Raw genomic sequence first — 26,165 nt, forward strand, 5'->3', positions numbered from 1 at the left:
CCAATCAAGCATTTGCGACAACTGGCAATAAGTCTTTTACAACGCTCTGGAGGACTTTTGGCCCATTCATTTTTGCAAAAAATTGTTGTAATTCAGCCACATTGGAGGATTTCCGAGCATGAATCACCTTTTTAAAAGGTCATAACTTTGACTAGGCCACTCCAAAGTCTTAATATTGTTTTCCTTAAACCATTCAGAAGTGGACTTGCTGGTGTGTTTTGGATCATTGTCCTGCTGCATAACCCAAGTGCGCTTTAGCTTGAGGTCACGAACAGATGGCCGGACATTCTCCTTCAAGATTTTTTGATAGACAGCAGAATTCATGGTTTCATTTACCACAACAAGTCTTCCAGGTCCTGAAGCAGCAAAAACAGCCCCAGACCATTACACTACCACCAACATATTTTACTGTTGGTAAGATGTTCCTTTTCTGAAATGCTGTTACTTCTAAGCCAGATGTAACGGGACACACACCTTCCAAAAAGTTAAATTTCTGTCTCGACTCAGCAGTTGTTTCCGTCTTGGAACTCTGCCATGCATGCAATTTTTGCCCAGTCTATTTCTTATGGTGGAGTCATGAACACGGACCTTAGCTGAGGCAAGTGAGGCCTGCAGTTCTATGGATGTTGTTGTGACCTCTTGGATGAGTTGTCGCCGAGTTCTTGGGGTAATTTTGGTTGCCCACTCCTGGGAAGGTTCACCACTGTTCCATGTTTTTGTCATTTGTTGATAATGGCTCTCACTGTTGTTCACTGGAGTCCCAAAGCTTTAGAAATGGCTTTAACACATTTTCCAGACTGATAGATCTCAATTACTTTGTTTCTCATTTGTTCCTGAATTTATTTGGATCGCAGCATGATGTCTAGCTTTTGAGGATCTTTTGGTTTACTTCACTTTGTCAGGCAGGTCCTATTTAAGTGATTTCTTGATTGAGAACAGGTGTGGCAATAATCAGGCCTGTGTGTGGCTAGGGAAATTGAACTCAGCTTCCCAAAGATATGATAAACCACAGTTTATGTTTTAGGTGGGGGTGGGGGGAATCACTTTTTCATACAAGGGGTTGTAGGTTTGGATTTCTTTTTCACTTAAAGGGAAGGTGTCGCGATTTTTATTTTTGTATTAATAATTATTGATTATATAATCAATTATTTTTAATACAAAATAAAATTCACAGTTTTAATAGTTTATTAATATTTTTTTGCAGCCACTGGGGGCTGCCAATTGCATTTGCTTGTGTGTAAGGCCAGTTACAAACCTCAAATACGGTAGCCACTGTGTATAGGAGTCTATGGTCGCGACCCGACCGCATCTCTTCTATTGAAACTGCCATAGCTGTGAGCTGGGTCACACACTGGTCAGTGCGTGCAGTGACGGCAAGTGCCTGGGAGCGAAGGTCCGGGGTGAGGCGAGTATCACCAGCAGTGACCAACAACCTGGGATTAGTAGTACATTACCAGGTTGCTGATCACCGTTGTGACCGCAATGTTCAGAGCACAGCAGAGTAATTATGAACCTGGTGGGCTCTGATCACTAACACAGCTCTGCTATGGCACTGTAACGTCTGCCATAGCAGAGCTGTGTATGCAATGCCATCATTACACCCGACAAAGCAAATAAGAAAAAAAAAAAAAAAAAAAAGGAGGAAGCTGCATTACTTTGCACGCAGCATTCTCCCCAAGTCTCCGTAGTGTCAGATCAGCCAGGAGAGGAGGGACTCTCAAGACATCGGAGAGCAGCAGAGCAAGATGAAAGCAGGCATGTCTGTCGTGTGTGGTGCCCTCTGCCCAGAACACTCCAGGTAACCTGTGCAGCTGCTTTCAATCTTATCTTTTGTGTTTGGGCATGAACAAGGGGAGGAATGTGTGTGTGTATATATTTCGTGTGTGCGTGTATTTTCCAGTGTATGAGCGTGTGTGTACTTTCCTGTGTGTGAGCTTAGCTTGTGTGTATTTTCCTGTGTATACGAGTGTGTATTTTTCTATTTTCCTAGGTGTATGAGTGCATATGAATTTTACTATGTATAGTAGAAGAGATTGGATGATCGCAGCTTCAAGTAAGAAATACAGTATAAAGTGAAAAATTTTAAAAAATATATATATATATTTATATATTATAGTATATATACTTTATATATCCCCCCCTTTTTGTACCATTAAAAATATAGCAATAAAAAAATGCACACATTTGGTATTATTGCATTTGTAAAAATCCAATCTATCAAAATATAAAATAAATTAATCCGATTAATAAATGCGTAACGCGTAATTTACCCCAAAATGGTATCAGTAGAAACTTCAGCTCAGGGCGCAAAAAAATCCCATCATACGTGATACACCGGTCTGGGGAGTATCTAATCCCATCATAAGTGATATGCCTCAGACCAGTGTATCTGATCCCATCATGCGTGATGCTCCCCAGACCGGTGTTTTTAATCCCATCATGTGCATACTCCCCAGACCAGTGTCTCTAATCCCATCAAGCACGATACACTACGCGTATGCAGATACAGGGCTCAGTGTAGTGTATCATGTGCTGCGAATAATCCCAGCGTGTGTTACACTCCACGTATCTTATCCCAGCTTATGATACAGCAAGCAGCACCAACTAATAGAATCTGCGCTGTTGTCCGTCCTCTGTGACACTATCTACTTGTTAGTATCACTGTGCAGTCACCAACAAAATGGCTCCTCATTGTGATCCTAAACTTTATTCTTTCTTATCCTATTACAAACACCCAGAAGGGGTGGAGAGGGGTGACGTCACACACGTGAACAGACCCAGCCCACATTTACTGCAGTCGTAATGTGAGCTAGTACTAGATCAGGTTTTCATGCCAAATTTCAGCAGCTGCTCCCCCTAATGTTTAAATTAAAAGTGGAAATACCAAACCTTTTTACATTTTTTTTTAGATTTCACTTCATTAAAAACAAATATTTAAAAAAAATTTTAAAAACATTAATACTTTTTCAATTGCTTTTTTTTATTTTAATGCCATCTTCCCTTTAATACAGACCTTCATTTAAAAACTGCATTTTGTGTTTACTTGTGTTATCTTTCTCTAATATTTAAATTTGATTGATTGACCTGGTGCGTTGGCAATTGGGGTAATGGTTTTGGGCTTCATATCAGCTGTGTAGTGTCTGCTGACATCAAGCCCAGGGGTTAGGGATGGAGAAGTGTCTATCAAACACCCCCATTACTAACCCTGTAGTCAAAAGAAAAACACCTAGAAGTCCTTAATTTATAAAAAAGCACTCTGACAAATTCCCTCTTTTACCCATTTATTAAAAAAAAAAAAAGAATCCCCAGTGGTCCAAAGTCCATATGGAGGTTCCACAACGATCCCAGTCATCTTTGTCTAGTCTATGGAGCTCCGTTCAGAGAACGAATCTCCATAGACTGGGAGCAGCAGGCACTGCCGGTTCTCAAGCTGCGTAGCGCAAGAACCCGGCTGCTGTGACGAGCGGTGATGTTGGTACGGTGATCACAGTTCACAGCCGCTGAACTGCGGTAACCTTACTGACGTCACTGCTCGCAGCGGTTATTGGCTTCAACAACCAGTAAAGGCTAAGCAGACAGCTGTGGGCTGATATTAATAGGCTGGGAAGCTCCATGGATATTGGCCCCTTCCCAGACTATTAAGAGCAGCTCACAGCTGTCTGCTTTTCCTTATCTGGTTATTAAAAATAGGGGGACCCCATACCATTTTTTTTTACATTTATTCCTAAAAAGCTGCCGGATAAGCTCCACAGAGCTTCTTAAATATCTGACGACCAACTCTCTATAAAATTGCTTTATTAGTTTGAAAACTAGTTTTAAATTACACAGAGAATTACAGTATGTAAAAAATGTTAAACGCATTGCATATGCATGTCAAATGGATGCTAGTTGTGAATCGCATGACAGTCATCCTACTTTTCTGGATCAACATCGGACCGATTTTTTATACGCTAGTGTGACTCCAGCCTTAGAACTATAAAGTTTAGCACAAGTTCCACTGTGACAAGTTCAGCTATCAGTAGTTTGTTCTGAGCCTACACTGCTATCATTATATTTACATGTAGAGATAACAGGGCATTTGAACAAGCATACAGCTATAATTCTGGGGGCCTGGCTGGTTGGATTGTGAATCTACTGGACTGATAAGAGCAGGTACTGTAGTGAGGACCTGAGATTGAGTTGGAGGGAAGTGAGCAGATAACTGTTGTATAGAAATCAATGGGCTGGAAAGAGCTGACCAGTATGTTAGGAGTTAACCCCTCTCCTGAAATGTAGCTAGTTGACACTCAACTGTACACCATGTAAGGTAAAATCTCCCACTGTGGAACTACAACAGATAGAAAAAGTAAGTCAATTGCAAACTTGCTTATTTTCATGTTAACTAATAAAAGCAATTTTATAACTTGAGAACACCAATTTAATTTATGGATTTGTATTCGGATACCTATTTCACCCACTGACATGCAGAAATCTATATTCCGTCACAGCAGATTTTTCAGCTGCAGTGTGAATGTACGTGCAGTGGTCTCACCTGGTAGATACTACTGGTGGATTTAATGACTAATTTATACCTGACATTAACACCTGACCTTTACCAATATATGGGAGTTTAGAGTTGGATGCAAACTACTACACTGCAGTGATGTGAACTTACAACTAGTGTTGAGCATTCCGATACTGAAATATCGGGTATCGGCCGATATTCGCGGTATCGGAATTCCGATACTTAATTCCGATACTTTTACAATATCGAATACCGGAATCGGAAGTTCCCATAATGCCTGCGCTCTGCAGTGTCTCTGAAGGATGACAAGCTGGATGGCAGCGCTCAGCTGCGATCCAGCCTGTCATCAGAATGCCATCCCAGCGTAGGAGAATTCTCCTGATTGTTTAAAAGCCGGCAGGCGGTAAAAAGCCGCCGGCTTTTAAACAATCACACAGCCCCATACTGCTTCCCCGCAGCCTCCGACCCCGATCCTCCGCTCCCCTCGCCACCTCCCATCCCGATCATAAGTTAGGACCGGGCGGGGAGCACAGCACCAAGGAGCGGGGAGCGAAGGACCCGGGCGGGGAAGCCGGCAGTGAAAAGACTTCACCGCCGGCTTTCCCGTTCTGTGCTGCGCTTTCCCGCCGGTTATTTCAAATGATCAGGTGATGCTGATCAGCTGTTCATTTGAAGTAGCCACGGTGCCCTCAGAGGGTTCATGTGAGTTCATGCTTGACTGCATTGCATGAACTCACATGAACTTTCCCACGGCCGCACAGGTCAGCCTCACCTCCCAGACCATCAGCCCGTCATGATTAGTGTGTGCGCGATGTCTGCGGGTGTGTGCGGTGTCTGTGCGATGTCTGCGAGTGTGTGCGGGTGTGCGCGGTGTCTGTGCGATGTATGCGGGTGTGTGCGTGCAGGCAGACATAGGCCGATGTGACACTACTACTCCCATCGGCCTATGTCGGTCCCCCGTCCACTCGTGCCAGCAGGATCAGCTCGATGGGAGCAGTAGTTCCCATCAGCCTGATCCTGCTATTTAAATTGCCCTACTGTGTCCCCAATAAATTTTAAATACATGTCATTGGTGGCCAGTGGTTACCTACAATAAATTAGTTCATACATTACCTGTCCCCGCCGATCGCCACCTAAAATAAAGTAAAAAATAAAAAACTACACCTATACTCACCTAGACACCTAATTCCCCGAAGCCATCGATCTCCTGTAAAAAAATATAAAATAATAAACCACAACCTTATCCTTACCCCTCCGTAGTAGTCCAAGAGTTTCCCACCAAGATCTCCAGTTTAGAGCAGCCACATAGAATGTGACCGCTCTGAACCGCTGCCGCCGCTAGAATGATGGGGCCGTAAAGCAGCTCCGTCATTACATAAGCGGGTTCGCCGGAGTTCAGGCAGCGCTGCTCCGGTTAGTTCCTTTACGGCCCTGCTGTATCGTGAGAAATTCCCACGGTACAGCAGAGCCGTAAAGGAGGTCTCCGGAGCTGTGCCGCCTGAATGCACTCCGGTGACCTCAGTCAGTGGCTCCCGCTGCCAGGAGCGGACGTGTTCCCGGCAGTGTGAGCTTACAGCAGCCATGCACAGCTGTCACCATCTCCAGATGTGACAGCTGTGCATGGGAGATCAGCGCAGGAACGTGGACAGGTAACTATTTTTTTTTAGTAAACTAAGAATTAAATAAAATGGTGTGGTTTATTTCAAATAAATTATTTTTTTCTGGGTGTAGTGTGTTTTTTTCTTTTTAACACTTTGTAGATTAGTAATGGGGGTGTCTTATAGACGCCCATCATTACTAACCTGGGCTTCATGGCAGCTGGCGCTGACATGAACTCCACCACTATTACCCCCTGCCACCGCACCAGGGCAGCGTGGAAGAGCGAGGCTAAGTGCCAGAATTGGCGCATCCTATGGATGCGCCATTTCTGGGACGGCTGACGGCTGGTGTTTCTAGCTTGGGAGGGGGCCAATATTCATGGCACCCTTCCTGGGCTATTAATATCAGCCCCCAGCTGTCTGCCTAGCCTTCGCTAGCTATTAAAATAGGGGGGACCCCACGTCATTTTTTCGGGGGGGGGGGGGGGTGTCCCCCATTTTAATAGCTAGTAAAGGCTAGGTATTCAGCTGGGGGCTGATATTAGTAGTCTGGGAAGCTCCGTGGGTATTACCCCCTTCCCAGGCTTCAAACATCTGCCCCAGCAGTCGGCTTAACCTCCGCTAGAGACTAAAATTACGGGGAACCCCACGCCAATTTTTTTTTAAATAAATCCTTTATTTTAACACTAAATGACATTTGAGGAGTTAATAAAGATGCAGTCCCTAAATTATTATTTATTTTTTAATTAATTTTTCCCAAAAATTTTGACGTGGGCTTTGCCATATTTTTGTATGCCAGCCAGGTACAGCATCCAGCTTCTATGAACGCGCCATTTTCCGGGGTGGCTGCGGACTGCAATTTGCAGGAAATTCATGAAATAATTTAAAAAAAATTGACGTGGGGCTTCGCACTATATTTGTGTCCAGCCAGGTACAGCAGGCAGGAACGGGCTGCCCCCAACCACCAGCTGCCTATTTGTACCTGGCCTGACACAACAATATAGGGAAGCCCTTTTTTCTTTATTATTTCATGAAATAATTAAAAAAATAAAAAATACGTGGGGCTTCTCCCTATTTTTGTGTCCAGCCAGGTACAACTAGGCAGCTGGGGGCTGGAATCTGCAGCGCAGGGAGGCCCAAGCTTTCTGCCCCCCCCGGTGCAAATTGCAGTCCGCAGCCACCCCGGAAAATGGCGCGTTCATAGAAGCGCCATCTTCTGGCACTGTACCCAACTCATCCAGGGCCCTGGTGCGGTGGCTCACTGGGTAATAAAGGGGTTAGGGCCAGCTTGGCATTATCAGCTGGCCCTAAGCCCGAAATTCATGGGGTCACGCCAATATTAGACATGACCACCATGAATTTCTAGTAAAGTATTTAAAAAAAAAAAACACGACCCAGAATAAAGTCCTTTAATTGAAATAAACACACAATTCTTTATTGTTCTAAATTAAACCAAACTTACCATCATGCCCATTCCAGCTGAAGCCAACGATCTCCTGCAATAAAAGAAAAATAATAAAGCAACATCATCCTTACCTTTCCATGGTTCCCAGGACAGCTTCAGCTCTGCTACATCGAGATGACAGGCTGGACCTGCAGAACGCTGCCATCCAGCCTGTCATCCCGCGGACACTGAGAAGCGCAGGCATGCTTGCGCTCCTCAGTGTCAGGTTGTGACGGCATCCCGATGAGCCGAGTCTCTCACGCTCACCGCATGCGCAGGAGAATTCTCCCACGCTGTCAGTGACGTGCATGAGGTGAGCCGAGTTCATTGTCGGCTCATCTGGATGCCGTCACAGCCAGACACTGAGGAGCGCAAGCATGCCTGCGCTTCTCAGTGTCTGCGGGATGACAGGCTGGATGGTAGCTTTCTGCTGCGGTCCAGCCTGTCATCTCGATGTAGCAGAGCTGAAGCTGTCGTGGGAACCATGGAAAGGTAAGGATGATGTTGCTTTATTATTTTTCTTTTATTGCAGGAGATCGTTGGCTTCAGCTGGAATGGGCGTGATGGTAAGTATGGTTTAATTTAGAACAATAAAGAATTGTGTGTTTATTTCAATTAAAGGACTTTATTCTGGGCGTTTGTGTTTTTTTTTACTTTGACTATGGGGTTAGTAATGGGGGTGTCTTATAGACGCCTCTCCATTACTAACCTGGGCTTGATGTCAGCTGACATCAACCCCAGCCCTATTACCCCCTGCCACCGCTACAGGGCAGTGGGAAGAGCGAGGCTAAGTGCCAGAATTGGCGCATCCTATGGATGCGCCATTTCTGGGGCGGCTGACGGCTGGTGTTTCTAGCCTGGGAGGGGACCAATATTCATGGCACCCTTCCTGGGCTATTAATATCAGCCCCCAGCTGTCTGCCTAGCCTTTGCTAGCTATTAAAATAGGGGGGACCCCACGTCATTTTTTTTTTGGGGTCCCCCATTTTAATAGCTAGTAAAGGCTAGGTATTCAGCTGGGGGCTGATATTAGTAGCCTGGGAAGCTCCGTGGGTATTACCCCCTTCCCAGGCTTAAAACATCTGCCCCAGCCATCTGCTTAACCTCCGCTAGAGACTAAAATTAGGGGGAACCCCACGCCAATTTTTTTTTTTAATAAATCCTTTATTTTAACACTAAATGACAAGTACAGTAATCAACACTATCATTGTACTTCTTATATATGTGACTGACATATTTCTATGTATCTAATCTATGTGTGATCCTCTATTCTTTGTGTTCTAAATTGTCGGGTACCGATGCTGAATTGCCGGCCGGCTTTTTTTAAAGAGAAGGTGCATGAAAACACTAATATTTTTTTAAATAAATCCTTTAACACTAAATGACAAGTACAGTAAGCAACACTATCATTGTACTTCATATATATGTGACTGACATGTTTCTATCTATCTAATCTGTGTGTGAAGCTCTCTTCTTTCTGTTATAAATTGTCGGGTACCGGTGTATGCCGCTGATGAATTGCCGGCTTTTCATGTTTCACTGTGAGCACTGTTCCCATCGATTTGGGCAACCACCTCCCCCAATACATTCTACATTATTGTTAGTTGTTTTCCTTCATGTAGAATTAACCTACAAGGAAAGAAAGGGTTTATTTTTATTCCGATATTTGTGTCCCATTGACTTGCATTGGTTTCCGGTATCGGAATCAGCGATATCCGATACTTTTTGGGTATCGGCCCGATCCAATCCGATCCGATATTTCCTGATATCGGAAGGTATCGCTCAACACTACTTACAACACAACCTCCAATTATCAAGCTCTTCAGACCAGGGTGTATTATACCTTATTCAAGATCCAGTAGTCACACACTGTTATAGTTTTCAAAGAAAGGTGACGTTTTTATGACACTCTAAAACGTGTATTCCCATCTCCAATATCCTATACCAATATCTAGTAGGTGTAATAATATTAGCAAAGACCTCCAATTAGAAGTGTAGTGTAGTTCTTCTGATTCGCTATGTCACTTACCCCATGTGCAGTGCATTGCAGTAGATTAGGTATCCATGATTACAATCATATAGTGACAGTTGCTAGTGGTCGTAACCATGGATACCTAATCTACTGCAATGCCCTACACATGGGGTAAGTGACATAGCGAATCAGGAGAACTACGCTACAATTCTTATTGGAAGTATTTGTTATATTATATTATACCTACTGCATACTGGGATAGGATCTTGGAGATGGGAATACCCCTTTAATATCTTACAAGCAAATGTAAGAACACTAAATACTTATGAGATCCAACTTGGCAAAGATTGCACAGTTGGCAAAGGGGGGGAAAAAAAAAAAAAAAAAAAAAAAACAACCTTTAAAAAGGACTCATTCCATCCCTGCCGCCGCTCTGGTGATCTCGTTGATCCTGGTGTAATGTCATGTCCATCACATCACATACTGTACATGCGCGCTGAGACCAGTCACTGGCTGACGTTGTCACATGTATGATGGACATAAAGCAGGACTACCGCTGACCACAAAAGCAACCGTGCTGGAAAAGCAGGGGTTGTGAATGGCGAGGAATGCTTTCCTCCTCTTTTTCTACTTCTACCATATTTGAAAAATCCTGCAAATCCATTTTAGGGCAAAGACAACAAGGTGCACATTTGATGAACATGTGATTTAACCCCTTAAGGACGGAGCCAATAATATCCTTAATAACTAGGCCAATTTTTACAATTCTGACCACTGTCACTTTATGAGGTAATTACTCTGGAACGCTTCAACGGATCCCCCTGATTGAGACGTTTTTTTCGTGACACATTGTACTTCATGATACTGGTAAAATGTATTCGATGTGACTTGTGTTTGTGAAAAAAAATTAGAAATTTGGTGAAAATTGTGAAAATTTTCAAAATTTGAATTTTCATGCCCTTAAATCAGAGAGATATGTCACACAAAATAGTTAATAAGTAACATTTCCCACATGTCTACTTCACATCAGCACAATTTTGGAACCAATTTTTTTTTTTTTTTTTTGCTACGAAGTTATGAGGGTTAAAAGTTGACCACTGATTTCTCATTTTTCCAACAAAATTTACAAAACTTTTTTTTTTTTTTTTAGGGACCACATCACATTGAAGTGACTGAGGGGTCTATATCACAGAAAATAGCTAAAAGTGACACCATTCTAGAAACTGCACCACTCAAGGTGCTCAAAACCACATTCAAAAAGTGTATTAACCCTTCAGGTGCTTCACAGGAATTTTTGGATGTGGAAGAAAAAAAATGAACATTTAAAGGAAACCTGTCACGTCCTAGTTACCATCATCGCTGCCCCCATAACGTGGTTAGTGATGTAATGTTCATCACTAACAAGCTGTTTTCATGAAAATTGGTGTTATTATAATGCTTTTCTAACATTTTATATACTTTGTCTTACAAGCTCGTATTCAGTCATAAGGGTGTGATTCTCAGATTCAGTCATGGGCGGCCGCCGCGTTCAGATAGTGCTGGTGCCGCCCATGACATTTGAATACTGCTCCTGGCAAGTGCTGGGTTTGAGGGGCGCATGCGCATTTGCACATGTCGGGCCGCTGGTCCGGTGCGTGCACTGAGGCTGTGTGATTACCAGATTCAGTGGGCACGCTTTGTGACCTGTGGCCCCTGGCGCAGTCAATGTATCTCGCAGTCACCGCTGCAGTGTCACACCACATGCGCAGGGTTTTGATTTACTATTCTTTTAATTTTGATCACTGTGATAGCGTTTATCACAGTGATCAAAAGGAACCAATAGGGAAAATTCCCAGTTGTTGCAGGGGATCGGCTGGCAGATCTTAGCGGGTGCACTGTGCCCACCATTTTTTTTCTACGGCAAGATGCCGGAGGGCCGGGGGAAGATCAGGGGACGGCAGAGGTACCGGGTTGCTTAATTTCTCTCTCCTCTGACATGTATATCATATCAGAGGAGAGAGAAATGATTGTAACCACGGGCACACTTTTTTTTCCGGTGAATAACGGCGATCACATGATCGGGGACCAGAAAAATCCCGATAGCCGAGACCCCGGAGAATTTCCGACTCTGGGGGGCGCTACAGCCTTATTCATCAGAGAAGCATATTCACGGCGCTGAGGAATAAGTACCCTTAACTGCCGCTGTAAAAATGCGTTACGGCGATCGTTAAGGGGTTAAAAATCTATTTACATATTGCGGTTATTTTCCTGGCTTGTAAATCGATCTACAAGACAAATTTTTAAGGCTATGTGCCCATGATGCAGAAATTTTCCTGAGCATTTCTGCATCTCCTTGGCAAAAGAGTAGTTACTTACCGGTAACGAAATTTCTCGGAACCCATGACGGCACCACGGAGAGAGGGGATCCGCCCTTCAAGGACAGGAAACCTACAGATAAAAAGGGCGGCACCTCTCTCCCGCATCAGTTGGTTTACAGAGCACCGAGAGGACTGCCAGGTTAGTAACACCAAATATGGCATTTTTATTATATATACTATATTATATTATACTATATTATATATATATATATATATATATATATATATATATATATATACACACACACACACATATATATATATATATATATATATATATATATATATATATATATATATATATATATATATATATATATATATATATATATATATATATATATATATATATATATATATATATATATTTTATTTATTTTTTTTTTCAGACACACCCTGTGACTAAACAACAGGTAGTAACGATTGTGCACACCCATGTGTAAGAAAAAAGGGGAGGGAATGTACGGGTGCAGTCATGGGTTCCGAGAAATTTCGTTACCGGTAAGTAACTACTCTTTCTCTTTCCCCATGACGGCACCACGGAGAGATTGCAGAGCAGTGAAGATTAGGGAGGGACCACCGCTTCCAGAACCCTTCTGCCAAAGGTAAGATCTGAAGACGATGTTAGATCCAGCCGGTAGTGTTTAAAGAACGTGGAGGGAGAAGACCAGGTCGCCGCTCTACATATCTGTTCGATTGAAGCTCCGGCCTTCTCCGCCCAGGAGGCTGCCACTGCCCTTGTCGAGTGCGCCCTTAAGCCCACCGGCGCTGTTTCCCCGCTTGAGGAATAAGCCAGGGAAATGGCTTCCCTTATCCACCTTGCCAGGGTTCCTTTGGAAGCTTTCTGTCCCTTCCGAGATCCCTGGAAGCACACAAAAAGAGCCCTGTCCTTCCTACACTCCCGTGTGGCCTCTAAATATTGCATAATGCACCTCCTGACGTCCAAGGTGTGAAGGGCCTCTTCCCCCTTGTTTTTTGGGGCTGCGCAGAAGGAAGGGAGGGTAACCTCCTGTGACCTGTGAAAAAGGGATCCCACCTTAGGAAGGTACGCAGGGTCGGTCCTAAGCGTCACTCTGTCGTCTAGTATTTGTGTAAAAGGGGGTCCTGCGGATAGTGCTTGGATATCACTAATGCGGCGAGCCGAGGTGAGGGCTACCAGAAGGGACGTCTTAAGGGGCAAGATTTTAAGGGATGCTTCCCCTAGAGGTTCAAAGGGGCCTCTGGTCAGGGCTGAAAGAACAAGATTTAAATCCCACGGAGGAGCCTTCCGGGAGGGGATGGGCCTGGATCTATGAGATGCTCTGATGAACCTGGAGACCCATCTATCCCTTGCCAGGTTGCAGTTATACAGGGCTCCCAGAGCTGCCACCTGAACCTTCAGCGTGCTCGTGGCCAACCCCAGTTCCAACCCCTTCTGAAGGAACTCCAGGATGGTAACCACGGGGGCCTCCCCTACTATATCCGTACCTGCAAAGGAAAGGAATTTCTTCCAAGTTTTCCCGTAGAGCCTAGTAGTTACAGGTTTCCTACTCTGCAGCAAGGTAGAGATTAGATTGGGGGAAAACCCTTTATCCCTCAAGGAGTGACCTCTCAAATTCCAAGCTGTCAAGTGCAGGTTTGTTACCTGCGGGTGTAGTACTGGACCCTGAGACAGCAGGTCCGGAACTTCCGGAAGGACCCAGGGGTCGGAGACGGACATGATCCTCAGCCAGGAAAACCAAGGCCTTCTTGGCCAGAAAGGGGCGATCAGGATCGCATTCGCCTCGTCTTCCCTGATCTTCCTCAGAACTGCCGGAATGAGAGCAATCGGAGGAAAGGCATATACTAGCTGGTGGCCCCATGGAATCAAAAAAGCGTCTAGTGCTACTGGGTTCCCCCTGGGGTCGATCGAGCAAAACGTGTCCACCTTTTTGTTTTTCCAGTTGGCGAATAGTTCTATACATGGGATTCCCCAAGCCCTCATGATTTTTTTGAACACCAGCTGGTTCAACTCCCATTCGCCCTGTCTCAACTGGGTACGGCTTAGGAAGTCCGCCGTGACGTTCATTGACCCTTTTATGTGCAGAGCTGATAAGGACTCTAGATTCCTCTCTGCTACGTGGAGGATGGAGCTTGACGCCTGAAGAAGGGAGATGGACCGGGTACCCCCCTGGTGATTTAAATATGCCACCACTACTCGGTTGTCCGAGAATACTCTCACGTGGTAACCCTTTAACACGTTTAGAAATTCCAAGAGGCCATACTTCACCGCCAGAAGTTCTTTCATGTTGGAGGAAGAACTTTCCACCCCCTTTGCCCAGACTCCCTGAGCCACTCGGTCGTCTAGATGAGCCCCCCACCCCCTGGGGCTTGCATCTGTCGTCAGAATCTGGGGTGACGGTATTGTCCATGGGACGCCCCTGCCTAGATTTTCTTTCTTTGTCCACCATGTTAGGGAAAGTAAAGTTTTTGAGGATAAGGTCAGTCGCCCTTCTAAGTGCCCTCTTAGAGATTTTTCCGCCCTCAAAATCTCCCATTGTAAGACCCTGGTGTGCAACTGAGCCCAGCGGACACCCGGGATGCAGGCAGTCATAGAAAAGAGGAGGGACATTGCTCCCCTTAGTGTCATAACCGGATGCTTCCTCACATAGGACACACGGGCTATCATATTTTGGACTTTCTCTTCCGGAAGACTGCATTCCTGACTTCTTGAATCTAACAGGATACCTAAGTATTCCTGTAGCTGAACTGGCTCCACTCTGGATTTTTTTAGATTTAGAAGCCATCCCAAACTTGTCAAAGAATCCATGACTACTACTAGCTGGTCTTTGCAGTGGCTGAACGAGTTGCCTATAACCAGTAGATCGTCCAGGTATGGGACCATCAGGATGTTCCTCTCCCTCAGATGAGCCATGACTTCCGACATCACTTTCGTGAAGACTCTGGGGGCTATTGCTAACCCGAAGGGAAGGGCCCCATACTGGAAGTGTCTGATTGTGCCCCTTATTGGTATGGCTACCCTCAGGAATTTCTGGTAGTCCCTGTGAATGGGGACATGATAGTAGGCGTCTTTTAGGTCTAAGACCGTCATGAAACAGCCTGGAAACAGTAATTTCACACAAGTTTTTATTGACTCCATCTTGAAAGGTTGTATATTTAGAAACTTGTTTAATTTCTTCAGGTTCACGATAGTCCTGAGTGTACCATCCGGTTTTCTCCTGAGGAATAGTGGGGAGTAAAACCCCTCGCCTGCCTCCTGAGCTGGGACCTCCTGCAGGACTGCTCTGTCCACTAGGTCTAGGACTTCCTGTTCTAGAGCCAACTGAGGACCTTACGGGGGTTACTGTGAATTTTCCTCGGGGAGTGGAGAGGAACTGGAGTTTTAGCCCAGATCTTATCAGGCCCAAAATCCAGCCCACATTTGAAATCTTTTCCCAGGCTGAGAGGAAATGGAGCAGCCTTCCCCCCACCTGGGGCTGCGTTTCATTGGGCGGGCTTCTTGCTGTCACTAAGGGGCCTGTTGAACATAAGCCCCTTGGCTTTCTTCTGTCTCCTATCTTCCCACCTGTCCTGATCTTTGGGGGGCCTCTTTCGCATGAATTTTTTGCTCCGAAAACCCTTCCTGAATGATGAATCGGAGAGGACCGGGAATCGTTTTTTGTCATCCCCGGCTTTATCCAGGATGTCATCCAGGGTAGGTCCGAACAAAAATTCCCCTTCACACGGGATGGAGCACAGTTTGGATTTCGTTTGGAGGTCGCCTGGCCAGCATTTGAGCCATAGGGCCCGTCTAGCTGCATTTGAAAAACTCCCTGCTCTGGCTGCCAGTCTGACGGAGTCGGCTGAGGCGTCTGCCAGAAAAGCCGCTGCGCCTTTCATCACAGGGATGGTCCCTATAATATCCTCCCTTGAAGCCTTGTCTTTTAGCTGAGATTGCAGCTGGTCCAGCCAAACTATCAAGGATCTGGCTGTGCAAGTGGCTGCCACTGCCGGTTTTAACCCCCCCCCTGCCGCTTCCCAGGCTCCTTTCAGAAAGGAGTCCGCTTTTTTGTCCATAGGGTCTTTAATTACCCCCATGTATTCAAACGGCAGGGAATATTTTTTAGAGGCTTTGGCTACCGCCACGTCAATTTTTGGCGCTTTATTAGAGAAAAAGCATACAGGGTCCTCAAAGGGGTATTTCCTTTTTGGGGTCAACAACCCTTTTCTCTCTGGCTTCTTCCATTCTCTCTTAATCAGGTCGTGAACCTGATCATTAAGAGGGAAGGATCTCTTTCTTTTCTGACCTAAGCCACTGAACATTATGTCTTGGATGGACTTTTTGGGATGAGGGTCTACAAACCCCATGGTGGCCCTAACTGCTTTGATTAAGCTATCTGTTCCGTCTATAGGGAAACAGTTACGACCACCATCCTCTGAAGATGAGGAAGCAGATGATGAACAGGATGATTCAGACCCCGCAACTTCCTCATCTGATTTACTAGACTCTGACTCCGGGGAAAGGTGCCTAGTTTTTTTATGCTTCTTCCCCCCCTTTTGGGGGGATTTGAAGGTATCTTCGACTTGCGATTTTATCAGGGATCTGAGCTCGGTAGCAAACTTAGGGGTCTCCTCACAGATGGTTTGCTCGATGCATGAGCTACATAGTCTCTTTTGCCATGTGGTGGGTAGATCTGCTGCGCAAAGTGCGCAGGCCCTGTTTTTAAACTTCCCCGTGCTCTTCCTTCCCTAAGAAGAAAAGAGAGGGGGGAGGGTCCAAATTACAAGTGAACTTTCACGAAGATCACTTACCGCCTATACGAAAGAGAGAGAGGGAATACCGCATTCGAAGAGGAACCTGCTCTGGTAGCTGGGTCTTTCGCCGAGGCTGATGCCGTGCCGGAATCTTTGCCACGCTGAGAAGACCTGCCGGACCGACCGCTTCCTCCGTCACCTTGATTATGTTGACGCGGAGGGCCGCTGGAGGGTCCTTTCGTGCGTTTCCTCTGAGGCGATGGTGATGGAGATGGTGAGTGGGGGCGCAGGGACTGCACCTCCTGGGGCTCCTGGTCACTCATACTGCTGATTTTCACGTATGCCAGGAAGCATTTTCCCTTTGCTTCCCTGGCAATTTAAGCTATGCAGATGACCGCCCCCTCCCCCTCCAACACCGCTGTGGGGAGCGCCCCCTTCTGGCCAGGACACCGCTGTGTCCTCCATGTTAGGCCTTTCCCGCGCGCGCGTTTGAATTCGCCGCTCCTGCGGCCGCGTCACTTCCGGCGCGCGAGGGGGAGCGTCGGTGAGCGCGCGTACCCGCCCAAACGCCGAATCGCTATCCGGCAAGCATGCGGGGCGCGCGCTGCACAAGGCCCAGACCCTGACCCAGGGCTCAGGCCAACCCGAGCCCTGAGCCTTCTATACTTACCGCCTGGGCCCGACGCCACAGGAGACCGCGGCTTGCTTCGCGTCTCCCTGCCACCCTAGAGGCCCGCTGACCCCAGCTGTGGCGCTTCAGGACACCGCACCAGCCGAGGCAGGGAACCCCCGCTGCCTGAGCCGGACTGGTCGGGCCTGGTAAGTAAAATCTTCTTTCTTCTTTCTTCAGGATTTCATCCGTAGGTCCCTGTCAAGGACAGGAAACCAACTGATGCGGGAGAGAGGTGCCGCCCTTTTTATCTGTAGGTTTCCTGTCCTTGAAGGGCGGATCCCCTCTCTCCGTGGTGCCGTCATGGGGAAAGAGAAAAAACGCATGCGTTTTTTACGCGTATTTGCATGCGTTTTTCCAATGCATTGTATAGGCAAATACGCATGCAGAAACGTAGAAGAATTGGTCATGTCCGTACTTTTTCTGCGAGTAAAATCTGGGCAGAAAAAATATGGATCATATGCACAGAACTTGCAGAATGTCATAGGAAGTCATGGGATAAGGTATGCAATGCGTTTCTGGAGCACCAAAATACGCACCAAAAACGCATCGTGGGCACACAGCCTTAATCCGCATCTTGTCACTTCTTTCTGCAGATGTTCATTACAAATTGACACTTCACACGGTATAGGAGGAGAACAAAATCAGCATGTGACCAATGCAGGGAATTGCTGCAGAAAATCTGAGTAAAATCTGCTACTACGTGAGTAATTAGAAGTAAATTACATGTGATGTGCTTTGGGTACAAGAAAGAAATCTCTACAAAAAACACCTTTCCTCATTAATCCAGTTGGTGTGATCCTTACATCAATCCCCCCATGGTAGAGAAAGTACAAGACTCCAGGGAAAACAATGTTCTGTGTTAGGGGTCCAAGTGACCCGAGTCAGTAAGTGATCTAAGACTCTATAACAAGCACATAGTCACCTTCCTTCCCATACAGGAGCCCAGCTACTCACCTCCGCCGACATCCTGGCAAACACATCTGGGGCGATGTTGCCGCAAAGCACGTTTCGCCTCAAGTTGGGATTTTTTGCATCCTTCAAGTTGGCAATTCGACTTCGCACTCTGTTCTTGTATTTTGCGTCTGTGTTTTTAAATTCTTGGAAAGCGGGTGCAGAGGAGTCAAGTAAAAACCACAAATGTAGTGCAAACATATGTATCCTAGGAACTAAGCTAAGTGTAGGGCAGGTGGCACCTGGCAAGGGCTAACCAGGCCTAAAGGGCTACAAGTCATGTGCTCACCTGTGTATGCGGAAGACAAGATATGCTTAGCAGTGGGGACAAAAACCATGGATGTCAAATAGTAGCAGTGCATAAACATGAAGCCACACAGAACACCTGCAGGAGAAGCCTTGAGAAAGTACAGACCGACATGGCAAAGGTCAGCACCCGATGCAGGGAATTTATTACCCTCATATACCAGTGTCCCATATGCCAGTCTTAATATGATGCTTAGTGGCGGAAGATGACGCCCAAGTTCATGATTCTTACTATATTTGGCACATTTCTAGGCTCCTGTGTGCCAGAATATTAGATCATACTTGGTATATATTATATAAAATTTATGACAATTTTTGGATTAAAATTATGCCAATTTTGTCAGGTTCTTCACTCTCCCTTTAAAAGGGAGCCTTTCACCAGGTTTGCCCCATATGAAGTAAGCCCACCACCTTTCAGCCCTCATGTACAGCATTCTATAATGCTGTATATATGCCCCCAATCCGGCCTGCAAGACAAGAAAAACACCTTTTATAAAATACTCACCTACATGGCGGTCTGGTCCGAGGGGTGTCGCTCGTCTTGATCCAGCGCCTCCCTTTTTGCTTCATGAGGATGATGTGTCCTACGTCATCCACACAGTCTCCCCAGCATTGCACTCCTGCACAGGTGTACTCCTATGCCCTGTCGGAGGCAGGGCAAAGTACTGCAGTGCGCATGTGCCGGAATAGGTCAAAGAGCCCCGGCGCATGTGCACTGCAGTAGTATACTCTGCAGAGAAGTACATCTGCACAGGAGGCGGACGTACGAGACGAGTCATCCACAGGAAGCAAGGAGGAGGACGGCATCGCAAGAAGAAAGGAGACGTCCGACAAGGATGAGCGACACCCCTCAGACCGGACCGCGCCGCAGGTGAATTTAATAAAACTTAATTATTCTCGTCTTGCAGGCCGGGTTCGGGGCATACAGTGCTGGCCAAAAGTATTGGCACCCCTGCAATTCTGTCAGATAATACTCAGTTTCTTCCTGAAAATGATTGCAATCACAAATTCTTTGGTATTATCTTCATTTAATTTGTCTTCAATGAAAAAACACAAAAAGAATTGTCCTAAAGGCAAATTGGATACAATTCCACACCAAACCTAAAAAAAAGGGGGTGGACAAAAGTATTGGCACCCTTTGAAAAATCATGTGATGCTTCTCTAATTCGTGTAATTAACAGCACCTGTAACTTACCTGTGGCACCTAACAGGTGTTGGCAATAACTAAATCACACTTGCAGCTAGTTAACATGGATTAAAGTTGACTCAACCTCTGTCCTGTGTCCTTGTGTGTACCACATTGAGCATGTAGAAAAGAAAGAAGACCAAAGAACTGTCTGAGGACTTGAGAAACCAAATTGTGAGGAAGCATGAGCAATCTCAAGGCTACAAGTCCATCTCCAAAGACCTGAATGTTCCTGTGTCTTCCGTGCGCAGTGTCATCAAGAAGTTTAAAGCCCATGACACTGTGGCTAACCTCCCTAGATGTGGACGGAAAAGAAAAATTGACGAGAGATTTCAACGCAAGATTGTGCGGATGGTGGATAAAGAACCTCGAATAACATCCAAACAAGTTCAAGCTGCCCTGCAGTCCGAGGGTACAACAGTGTCAACCCGTACTATCCGTCGGCGTCTGAATGAAAAGGGACTGTATGGTAGGATACCCAGGAAGACCCCACTTCTTACCCCGAGACATAAAAAAGCCAGGCTGGAGTTTGCCAAAACTTACCTGAGAAAGCCTAAAACGTTTTGGAAGAATGTTCTCTGGTCAGATGAGACAAAAGTAGAGCTTTTTGGGAAAAAGCATCAACATAGAGTGTACAGGAAAAAAAAAAGGCATTCAAAGAAAAGAACACTGTCCCTACGGTCAAACATGGCGGAGGTTCCCTGATGTTTTGGGGTTGCTTTGCTGCCTCTGGCACTGGACTGATTGACCGTGTGCATGGCATTATGAAGTCTGAAGACTACCAACAAATTTTGCAGCATAATGTAGGGCCCAGTGTGAGAAAGCTGGGTCTCCCTCAGAGGTCATGGGTCTTCCAGCAGGACAATGACCCAAAACACACTTCCAAAAGCACTATAAAATGATTTGAGAGAAAGCACTGGAGACTTCTAAGTTGGCCAGCAATGAGTCCAGACCTGAATCCCATAGAACACCTGTGGAGAGATCTCAAAATGGCAGTTTGGAGAAGGCACCCTTCAAATATCAGGGACCTGGAGCAGTTTGCCAAAGAAGAATGGTCTACAATTCCAGCAGAGCATTGTAAGAAACTCATTGATGGTTACCGGAAGCGGTTGTTCGCAGTTATTTTGGCTAAAGGTTGTGCAACCAAGTATTAGGCTGAGGGTGCCAATACTTTTGTCTGGCCCATTTTTGGAGTTTTGTGTGAAATGATCAATGATTTGATTTTTGCTTCATTCTCTTTTGTGTTTTTTCCTTGCAAGCAAATTAAATGAAGATAATACCAAAGAATTTGTGATTGCAATCATTTTGAGGAAGAAACTGAGTATTATCTGACAGAATTGCAGGGGTGCCAATACTTTTGGCCACCACTGTATATACAACATTATAGAATGCTGTATATCAGGGCTGAAAGGTTCTGGTCTTATCACCAGGTTTGTCCCACATAAGATAAGTTTGCTTTAAGCATCACTCTCTTTTAAAAATTGTTAGCAAGAGAAGAGCAGTGGAAAACAGGGAAATTTCAAAATTATGTTCCAAATGTGTGACTGAAGTATAGCAATCATTGCCCAAACAGGACAGGTGTGTGATACCTGCTGGTGCCCAAAAGCTGGCAGATACCGGTAGACGTGACCTCGCCGATCGCTGCTCACCCTCCGATACAGAAGTGACAGGAGCCGGATGACCCCTGAACACTTGTACCCAGCTGATGTCAGAGGGGAACAGGAAGAGTGATCACATTATGAATAGATAGAGGTTTAGAAACAAACCCTCAGGCTGTAAAGCAGAACGGGAGCAGTTACATCACGTATCATCACTACAGATATAGTGACTTATTTACAGAAATAAAATCTCCATCCTAACGCTAATGTCGCCAATTACTGCGTCATACACGGACATATTACTGCAATGACAAAGGATATCTTCTTCAATCTGAGCTCCAAGCTCTTCATCATCCGCTCCAATAGTAATGTAGTCATCTGTAAAGAGAATCGTGGTCAAAACCATCTGAACAATGTACATGGCACAAAGAATACACAATATATACTCTGTACTCACCCCCTGTTTTGAGAGCAGTAGAAAGTAACTCTCTACATTTGATTCTGACTGGGTCCGAAGTGCTGGGAGCTCGGGGAAAAGACGTAAGGAAGCTATCAGATGGGGCAGCGCAATCTTCTTTCCGTCCGCTGGAACTACTACTGGAACTGCTGCTGGGGGTAGTAGTAACAAAAGCGTTACCTGTCATGTCTACTACTTCTGAGCATATCATGACAGTCCACTGAAAAATGTTACTATGTATTTCTACATAAAAATTTCCCGACATTTACCAGGTCATTCAATTTCCTCAAGAAATGATCACAAGGCATTAATGAACATATTATTGGGTTTCAGGCCTCAAAATACACTTGGTGGCCAACCATTGTGCATGACCCCCGTGTATCTCCCCCCATAATGGGGAGCCAGTGCTACTCAATAGTCCCCTGACTGAGACAGACCATGTATAAGTGGAATATAACTTACTGACATATGCAAGTACTGCACAACTGTTAATTAGGGGTGACCTCTGAGAAGTGGGGTGCCCCTATTAAGGCGATAACCTTCAAAAAGGCAGAATTGCCTGTCTAGGTGAGGAGGAAAAAGTAGGGACAGTTAGACATGACCTGTCCCATCTGCTTATACATGCATTAGTTGAAAAAGCATAAAAAAAAAAAATTTCAGGACTTGACAGTGATAATCGTGTTTACCCAATCATTGCCCTCTCTTTAAAGGGGTTGTCCACGCTAATGATATTTGATGACCTACCCCCATAATAGGTAATCAATATTAGATTAGTTGCAGCTCTGGACAGCAGCCAGATGTAAACAATGAACGGAACGCGCGCAGCCAGGCCGCTCCACCGAAGGGAGGGAGCAGAGCGCGCAGCCAGGCCGCTCCACCGAAGGGAGGGAGCAGAGCGCGCAGCCAGGCCGCTCCACCGAAGGGAGGGAGCAGAGCGCGCAGCCAGGCCGCTCCACCGAAGGGAGGGAGCAGAGCGCGCAGCCAGGCCGCTCCACCGAAGGGAGGGAGCAGAGCGCGCAGCCAGGCCGCTCCACCGAAGGGAGGGAGCAGAGCGCGCAGCCAGGCCGCTCCACCGAAGGGAGGGAGCAGAGCGCGCAGCCAGGCCGCTCCACCGAAGGGAGGGAGCAGAGCGCGCAGCCAGGCGGCTCCACCGAAGGGAGGGAGCAGAGCGCGCAGCCAGGCGGCTCCACCGAAGGGAGGGAGCAGAGCGCGCAGCCAGGCGGCTCCACCGAAGGGAGGGAGCAGAGCGCGCAGCCAGGCCGCTCCACCGAAGGGAGGGAGCAGAGCGCGCAGCCAGGCCGCTCCACCGAAGGGAGGGAGCAGAGCGCGCAGCCAGGCCGCTCCACCGAAGGGAGGGAGCAGAGCGCGCAGCCAGGCCGCTCCACCGAAGGGAGGGAGCAGAGCGCGCAGCCAGGCCGCTCCACCGAAGGGAGGGAGCAGAGCGCGCAGCCAGGCCGCTCCACCGAAGGGGGGGAGCAGAGCGCGCAGCCAGGCCGCTCCACCGAAGGGGGGGAGCAGAGCGCGCAGCCAGGCGGCTCCACCGAAGGGAGGGAGCAGAGCGCGCAGCCAGGCGGCTCCACCGAAGGGAGGGAGCAGAGCGCGCAGCCAGGCGGCTCCACCGAAGGGAGGGAGCAGAGCGCGCAGCCAGGCGGCTCCACCGAAGGGAGGGAGCAGAGCGCGCAGCCAGGCGGCTCCACCGAAGGGAGGGAGCAGAGCGCGCAGCCAGGCGGCTCCACCGAAGGGAGGGAGCAGAGCGCGCAGCCAGGCGGCTCCACCGAAGGGAGGGAGCAGAGCGCGCAGCCAGGCGGCTCCACCGAACGGAGGGAGCAGAGCGCGCACCCAGGTCACTCCACCGAACGGAGGGAGCAGAGCGCGCACCCAGGTCACTCCACCGAACGGAGGGAGCAGAGCGCGCACCCAGGTCACTCCACCGAACGGAGAGAGCAGCGCGCGCTTCCAATTACTATATAAGGTTTTGCCTAAAAATCCCTTTAATGTTAATCTTGGATATAACTCTGCATAAAACACTGGCAGAATACCTCTCTTCCTTTGCTTCAGGACTGTTTTGGGCAGGAGGGGGCTGCTCCTTTTTCTTTTCCTCCGTTTCTTTTTCAGAGGATGGGCCATCTAGATAAGGAGTGAAAAAAAAAAACACAAAAAAAAACAAAAAAACACAGCTATAACAAAATGCATTTCACCACAAACCAAGAAGATGAAAGGCATAAAACATCACTAAGAGTACATAACAAATCTAAGCAGAAGGAAAAAAAGACAACATCATGCAAATAATTTCTCCATCAGTCTATTCATGAAAAACAGCCATTAGAGCATATTATGGCTGGCAATAACCCATGTCTCTTGAAGGCAACCCCTATAAGTCCTATGTGTTTATAACGATCATACTGTACAGGGGTCCCCCTACTCCAAACACCCGTTCGGCCAGAACGCAGTGGTCCTGTACAATCAGCTCTCATTGTGTCACACCCTGGCTGTCCTTGTCTGAGTGACCGCCAAATACTTGGATCAGATTTTTCCGGCAGATGTCTGGCCTCAGTTGCCCCTTGACAAAATCAGATGCTTGAAGGAAGCAAGACCCAGGGCGACGAGCTGAATCCCAGCAGCTGCTTTTATCCCTCTTATCTGTTTATCTCTAATGAGACAACCAGATAAAGCCTCTGCCAATGTACTGACTTACCAAGCATTTACACTGGACGATTATCGGGAACGAGTGTTCCCAAGAACGCTCATTTAGGGATAACCAGCCTGTCTGAACTGGCTGCCAATCACCCCCCATGAACACGCAAAACGCTCATTTAAAAATCGGGCAAAATGATTTTTAAGCTTGCTCGTTCTCAGTAGCACATCAATCCTGTGTAAGCAGGACACGTGCTTTCGAGAACAATGATTGCTTATAGGCACAGGAAGATCTATTATCTATTGTTCTGTGCCCATCAGATCAGAAGCGCGCTCGGCCTGAGCGCACCGCCCATCAGATCAGAAGCGCGCTCGGCCTGAGCGCACCGCCCATCAGATCAGAAGCGCGCTCGGCCTGAGCACACCGCCCATCAGATCAGAAGCGCGCTCGGCCTGAGCACACCGCCCATCAGATCAGAAGCGCGCTTGGCCTGAGCACACCGCCCATCAGATCAGAAGCGCGCTCGGCCTGAGCACACCGCCCATCAGATCAGAAGCGCGCTCGGCCTGAGCACACCGCCCATCAGATCAGAAGCGCGCTCGGCCTGAGCACACCGCCCATCAGATCAGAAGCGCGCTCGGCCTGAGCACACCGCTATCAGATCAGAAGCGCGCTCGGCCTGAGCACACCGCTATCAGATCAGAAGCGCGCTCGGCCTGAGCACACCGCTATCAGATCAGAAGCGCGCTCGGCCTGAGCACACCGCTATCAGATCAGAAGCGCGCTCGGCCTGAGCACACCGCTATCAGATCAGAAGCGCGCTCGGCCTGAGCACACCGCCCATCAGATCAGAAGCGCGCTCGGCCTGAGCACACCGCCCATCAGATCAGAAGCGCGCTCGGCCTGAGCACACCGCTATCAGATCAGAAGCGCGCTCGGCCTGAGCACACCGCTATCAGATCAGAAGCGCGCTCGGCCTGAGCACACCGCCATCAGATCAGAAGCGCGCTCGGCCTGAGCACACCGCCATCAGATCAGAAGCGCGCTCGGCCTGAGCACACCGCTATCAGATCAGAAGCGCGCTCGGCCTGAGCACACCGCTATAAGATCAGAAGCGCGCTCGGCCTGAGCACACCGCTATCAGATCAGAAGCGCGCTCGGCCTGAGCACACCGCTATCAGATCAGAAGCGCGCTCGGCCTGAGCACACCGCCATCAGATCAGAAGCGCGCTCGGCCTGAGCACACCGCCATCAGATCAGAAGCGCGCTCGGCCTGAGTAGATGACACAGGTCAGTAAATGTACCTCATCTGCGGACATTAATGGTCCACAGGGTGGCAAGGAAAAACCCACTGTTATGTAACGACAAATCAATGACTACATGGGCCTTTTTGACAAATTTGTCAACATCTACCTGCTGTCAACTGGGCACAAATGGTTAAAAAACACCACACGGTAGACCAGATACTATTGGAGCTAAACGCACACGAGTGTGAGCCGTACAGCAGGTCATGCCTAGACCAGACTGAATTTGCCATTCCTTATGGTGAATGTATGGCCGCACAGAAAGTGCTCCAGAAATACATGATGAAATAAGCTAAAGATACAATCAGGACTCCGTTACCGAGTAGTTTTTTCCAGGACTTGATGAGCGATTTGGCTAGTGAGGTCACGTCGTCATCGGAGCTTTGTTTTCGGATGGCGTTTACAGACATTCCTATTCGGGTAGACTATTGGAGATAAAATGAAAAATACTTTGTAAACAATGTAAG

At 47.2% G+C, this 26,165-nt stretch overlaps 1 protein-coding gene across 2 annotated transcripts in view; it reads right to left on the reverse strand.

Annotated features, from left to right (window-relative positions):
• Positions 1–26,165, reverse strand: part of TCEA1 (transcription elongation factor A1) — a 53,774-nt gene that overhangs the window by 10,282 nt on the left and 17,327 nt on the right. The window contains exons 3-7 of one of the 2 annotated variants that reach the window (XM_073679298.1): positions 26,018–26,123; positions 23,799–23,886; positions 21,760–21,908; positions 21,624–21,680; positions 18,216–18,370 (exon numbers count right to left, since the gene is read on the reverse strand). In XM_073679298.1, the coding sequence (XP_073535399.1) occupies positions 18,216–18,370; positions 21,624–21,680; positions 21,760–21,908; positions 23,799–23,886; positions 26,018–26,123 (555 nt within the window). Of the gene's footprint in view, positions 1–18,215; positions 18,371–21,623; positions 21,681–21,759; positions 21,912–23,798; positions 23,887–26,017; positions 26,124–26,165 lie in introns of both variants that reach the window. The other variant, XM_073679297.1, reaches the window with a different exon arrangement.

This window comes from Phyllobates terribilis, unplaced genomic scaffold (assembly GCF_046119375.1).
Source record: "Phyllobates terribilis strain yellow unplaced genomic scaffold, ASM4611937v1 Scaffold_4__5_contigs__length_816908805, whole genome shotgun sequence".
Classification (NCBI taxonomy): Eukaryota; Metazoa; Chordata; class Amphibia; order Anura; family Dendrobatidae; genus Phyllobates; species Phyllobates terribilis.